This window comes from Etheostoma cragini, chromosome 18 (genome assembly GCF_013103735.1).
Source record: "Etheostoma cragini isolate CJK2018 chromosome 18, CSU_Ecrag_1.0, whole genome shotgun sequence".
In the NCBI taxonomy this organism is placed as follows: domain Eukaryota; kingdom Metazoa; phylum Chordata; class Actinopteri; order Perciformes; family Percidae; genus Etheostoma; species Etheostoma cragini.
In genome coordinates, this window is record NC_048424.1 from 9,678,147 (window position 1) to 9,684,146 (window position 6,000).

At 41.4% G+C, this 6,000-nt stretch overlaps 1 protein-coding gene across 5 annotated transcripts in view; it reads left to right on the forward strand.

The window, feature by feature from the left end:
* Window positions 1-6,000, forward strand: part of stxbp5a (syntaxin binding protein 5a (tomosyn)) — a 93,715-nt gene that overhangs the window by 36,841 nt on the left and 50,874 nt on the right. For all 5 annotated transcript variants that reach the window (XM_034899839.1, XM_034899841.1, XM_034899838.1 and 2 more), the window contains exon 4: window positions 496-596. In XM_034899839.1, the coding sequence (XP_034755730.1) occupies window positions 496-596 (101 nt within the window). The remainder of the gene's footprint in view (window positions 1-495; window positions 597-6,000) is intronic.

Consider the following 6,000-nt stretch of genomic DNA (forward strand, 5'->3'; position numbering starts at 1 on the left):
AGGCGGTTTTGTCTATATGTCATGTATGTTGTCAAAATGTATGTGTCAATTGACAGGCTGGGCCCATCTTATGAATACTGAATATCTACAGCACTTTCTGAATCATATGACAAAGAAACTTTACTGATTTACTTTGAGTTTGTGATAAATGCTGTATTTCATGCTTAGTTGTGTGTGTTTGGTGCGTGTGTGCCAGCGTCTGTGTGACAATGAGTCAGCATTTCAAACGAACCCTCAGAGAGATGGAGACAATTTTTAGTACCACCTACACATGCACATACATTTATATACATCTTATGAATCATCATGGCTACCTGGGAGAAAGCTGCCTGATTTAAAGTCAGTTTCCAGGGAAGGCTGTCTGACTCATGTGAAAGCATGTGCAGTCTTTAGATATGTTTCTGGAGAATTCTGCAGTTATAACCTAGATGTACATTATGCCAGTGATGATACCTGTGATATCTTTGAATGTAAAATGTAACTCTTTTGTGACAGGGAGCGCTGGTGAGTGCTCTGGCTGACGACAGTGTCCACCTGTGGAACCTGAGACAGAAGAGACCAGCCATCCTCCACTCCCTCAAGTTCAGCAGAGAGAGGTAAGAGGGGCACACAAACACTACCAATGATGAGAAAGACCTTCTGCTTTCCTTCTTTTACTTCTCAATTAGGCCCTCACACTTGCTCTGGTGCAACGTGATCTGTGTCTTTCTGAGCAGGGGCAGTGTCACAGTTTGCTGCCTGTGTGAACTGTTAGTTTTCACTGTCTGTCCTGCTGAAAGCAAACAGACGGCATTTCATTTGGCAAGTGTGTCTGCACGCTTGCAAAACTCTGCACAGGGCAAAGAAGGTGACGGAGAGTGTCTCTCTCTCTCACGCTCTCTCTCTTCTCTGTTGGTCTATAACTAAACACTCATTATTTGGGTCACTTACTCTGCCTTTGAGGCTTTCCCATCGCTGTGGCACAGGTGTGAACCTACCCAAACACCTGAAGGTTTAGTTAAACACACACATGCATGCACAGACACACAAACAGAGCATAGACATAAACACACACAAGCAATTAATATATACCAAGGCACACACTGCATGTACACAAATGCACAAAGGCCCCCATTATGAGAGGGTAGATGGTGTGTCAAATTATAGGACTTGTACCGCTGCTCCACTGCCTTACGCTTGCTGCACAAACTCCGGCTCCAAAATTACAAGATGGCAGCGCCCGTATCCGGCATATTTTGTCACTTCACTTTTGTACAGCGGGAGGAAGTGGAGACATGTCATCCATCCTTAAATACAGTCTATGGTTGATACAGTTGGCTCCAGAGACCATTTTCAAGACTCTCCTTGGTGCTACATCAAGGACAATCCAATATCAAATAGCTGGTATTTGGCTCACAAGCAAAAAAAAGCATTGCAAAAAAAAAAAAAAAAAAGGTTTTTCATTTGCAAATGTCTAAGTTCTGAGATACAAGATGAGTGAAGTGCTGAATCACCTCACCTCAAGAAAGTTGCTGTCCATGTCTGTCTCTTCCAAACGCAGATGCAGCAATTACCCATCATAGCCAATCATATCATTGGCCACAGATCTGTCTCAGTTAAAAGTGGCGAATGGGTTAAACGTCAGAGCCAATGATTTAAGACGCCGCTGATGTGACTGACAGTGGCCGGCAGCGGCTTTTAGGGCGAGTTCTGTACTTGCGGACATGCTTGACCGCTTCTGACATTTACTAAACACCGCGACCCAACGCAACAACCTCAAGAAACCGCAGCAAGAAGGAGCGGCGTTAATGCTTCCCAAACTTCAACGAGGACGAATGCTTGCTTTCAGTCCTCATTCATACATAATGTGTAAGCTATGAAAGTTTGGAAGAGAGAATGCAAAAACATTTCTTCTCAGCCTCACGAGTGAGACAGTCTTGATCTGTCTGCTGTTCTGCAACTTGCCTACAGGCTGCACCAATCGCTTTGTGACGTCGCAAATCATTGCATCAATTGATGGCCATAGCACACACCTGATTGTATCATAAAGACAGAATAAGCAGTCAAAGTACAGTAACAGGGATTTGCTCATCCAGGAAGTAAATGTGATAAATTTTGCTTGGATACTGGGTAATAGAACGTTTTCTTATTCTCACATGTTGACGTGCACCAAGACCAGGCCTTTGTGTGCTTACATACAAAATAATAGGGCGCAGGTGCATTGATACTTGAAATATATAGTTGTATGCGTTGCCATTTTGTATTCCTGTGTCTTTTGGCAGTGCATGCTGGGCTGCTGGGCTTTTCAGGACCCTGAACAGGTGTAGGCAGGTATATACAGTAGATGCAAAGACATAAATGGGCTATTACAAAGCAATGGCTTAGTTATTTTAGTGTAGTATAGAAAACAAATCCCACTTTGCAGCAACTTTTTCAGTCTATATCCTACTAATACACAACTCTGCAGTCCCCCGTAGCTATTATCCTAATAGCAGCTCCAAAGAAGCAGCCTCCAAAGTTAGTGGGACCATCAGGGTTTTGTTGAGCCCATCGTATTTTACCCTTCCTATCACACAGTTTAGCCAAATGTCTTGCACTCTGAGAACGTTTTAAGATCTTATCTGGCTCTGTTCTGGCTAAAGTCTACACATTTCCCTCTGCTTTGTTTATTTTTTTAAAAGGGGCTTTTGGTTTGTAGACATCTTTCACTACAAGACCAATGTTTCAACCACTAGGTTTCTGAGAACATCACATACATTTGTTAAGTCACTAATCATGTCATAGTACAATTCTTTTAGTTAAGTGATTGAAACGATCACTTAGTCCAAGACGAAACAATGTACAATACATGATTCTAAATTACCCTTTGAAGTGCTAAAGATAATCTTCCTTCTATACATTCCTTCCCCTGATCAGAGTTTGAGTTGATGTTTGAAAGTTGTGTTGCAGAAAGCCCTCCAGCGTTAGCATCCAATCACATCAGATCACAGGCACTAGGAGAGAGGAAAGAAGGGAGGAGAGGAGGAGTTGAGACAGACTGGTCCTCGGCCAGAAAGCGGTGAGTCAGTCTGTGGGAAGGAGTGTGGGGATGGAGGGAGCGCAGAAGAAATCCTGCCGAGTCATTCTGGCGTAGGAGGCTCTCCTCACCTCCTGGCCTCACAGGAATGCACTGCAGATGTGGAAGCTATCGTCAATGCAGGGTGATATGATGGGAGATAATAAGGGAGGGTAGGGTCACCACACACACATACACACCAGTACACATAAACACAAATGAGCCCTGATCTTTTCACTTTAACTTACTTGGTCATTGCTAAGGTTTGAAGACAATTCTGCTTCTATCAGAACAATAACTAATTTCATTTATGATATATTTGACTTTAGCTGCTCGAAACCTCTGGAAGCTCGTCAGAGTCACTTAATGTTGGAATTTAGATTACCTGGATCTCTGGTTCAATCCCAGCTGGAGTCATTGCCTGTCTTGAGGTATTTTTGAAAAAGACACTTAAACCCTAAAATATTTTTAAAAAACTAATTAGTAGTTTGTAAATTAAATAGGTTACTTAAAATACCTGGAAAAAAGGATTGACTGATTACACTTTACTCAGAGGTATTTGACTGATTACGGTTTCAGCCCTGAAAGTTTTTTACCTTTTTCCAAATGTATATTAAAAACTGTGAAGGTAAATACATTCAGCATCAGAGATTGGAATCTACAAGATTATTAACAAGATAACAAGAATATTGACTCCCAAACCCAAGTAACGTTAAGGTTAGCGAGCGTTCATTTTATTTGAAAATAATCTAATACTAGTTGAGACAATGTCTGCATCTAGCTTTATATCAAAAACAAATTCAGTAACTTGATTTAGTGTAACAGTGCTTTAGTAACGTTAACGTTGCTCAAGGCCGTTCTTGTTTTCGAGACCACTTAAGTTACTTACGTTACTTGGTCTTGTCTCAAATGGACTTTATTTTGGGCTAATGTTAACATTAATGTCTCAGACCTCAAAGACATAAGTTAGAGAACTCAAGTTTGAATTCTCACATAATCACAATTGAATTCGTATATACCAGAGGGTTGCTGGTTCAGTCCCCCATGCGGACCAAAGAACGGAGTGTGGATTGGTGGCTGGAGAGATGCTATATTTACCTCCTGGGCACTGGGTGCACCAGGTGCTCTTGAGCAAGGCACCGTAACCCCCCCAACCAAATTGCGCTCTCAATTTTTGCAGGAATAGGACCTGAGGATATGTGTATTTCAGGCCTGTGTGTAGTGATTGCAAACCAAAGTGAATTATAATTTCAATAAATTTAATAAATTAAATTAAATTAGTGTTGTCCAGGTTGTCATTCGCAAGGCTACTTTTACTTTGATACTTTAAGTAAATTTCCAAGCCTGTGCTTGTTACTTGAGTAAAGAAGTTAAATCAATACTTCTACCAGAGTAATTTTAACACACGTATCTGTACTTCTACTCAAGTATGGGAAGTGAGTACTTTTGCCATTTCTATTCAGCATTGTTTTAATTATGAGGCCCAGGCATTGATTGATATCACAAATGTTTTTTCTCTAAAACACATTCACAGTCTCTCTCCACTATGTGTGTACACTGTGTGTGTGTGTGTGTGTGTGTGTGTTTGTGCATGTGTGTGTGTCTGTGTGCGTGTGCGTGTGTGTGTGTGTGTACGCAATCTGTTATCAGATTAGATTCTTTTTAATTAAGACCCTGTGGGTAGATTGGGGTCTCTGGCCCCTCTCAGATTAGAACAGACTCCTCCATCCGGTCTGGAGCTTTGCCGAATGGATACTGTATTTCACTGATTTCTATTTCATTTGTCTTTTCTTCTTTAAAAAGTGATCGGAAACCTCACAGGCTATTCAGCACTTCATCCACTTTTTTTGTTGTCTGCGTTATGTTATCTGCATTGCCATTGTCCGAATCAACAATTCCAAACAATGCTGAAAGGAATATCAGTGCTCTCAATTACTCCAAAACTCCTTTGTATTCTGCAAAAAGAATATTTGCAAGATAAGAGAACAGAGGATTAACCATTACAGTACAGCTGTGATTACTATACACTCTACAGTAAATGACAATTATTATATTTTGAAACATAACCAGCCCTTATTCTTTTTGTCTCAGTCAGCTTCTTCCCCTGCCATTATTGCGCACACCAGCATGATTCTTAAAGAAACGTTTGGATACATTACATTGTTGTATTTTATTGTTGGTCCTATTACTGCTTTGCGGCAGCAATGACATACTAATTACTGTAACCAAGTCTTTTTTTACTACATTATGGTCTAGTCAGCGTTTTGGTGGTTAGTGCTCAGTGCTTTGCTTCAGGGCAGTTTTAATAAAAAGTGTTCAGAAAAAGGAAAGTATTACTAAATCAAAGCCGTTTAGATTCGAGCTGGTGACTTTCTAATGACAGGCAGGCACAGATTACTCCATCTGGAGCAATAATCCTCTTTGATAGGAACATCACATAAAACCTTGCATTCCAAATGATGATTTCCTCAAGTATCCCCTCTCTTCAATTCATTTGCAGTGAACCATGCGCTCATACGTCTAGCCCATAGTGCAGTTAGCATCAGAGTTGTGTGTGGCAGGCGTCTGTCATTTCATTTCTGAGGCAATGAGTTTTGGCCCTTAGCCAGGCAGCTGCCTTTGTGTTTCATGACCACTTGAAGCTGGAGATTTCACCAGGAGACGTGCATGTGTGCACTACAAGTGTGAACACAATGGCTTGCACATAAGTACACTTGCAGAAACGATCAGGTGCATACAAACACACACAGATAAATTAACACACACATACACACAATTCTAAAGTGCAAGCAAATTTGTATAATTATGCTTCCTGACACTGCCTCTCAGCCGGCCCCCTCATACCTGCTCTCAGAACAACATACGAGCAAATGATCACAGAACAAGCATGTTGTTGTGGGGGGTGTGCGGTGAGGACCCAAACGCAGAGAGACGGAGGCAGGCGGGAGCAGGTACACAATGCTTTA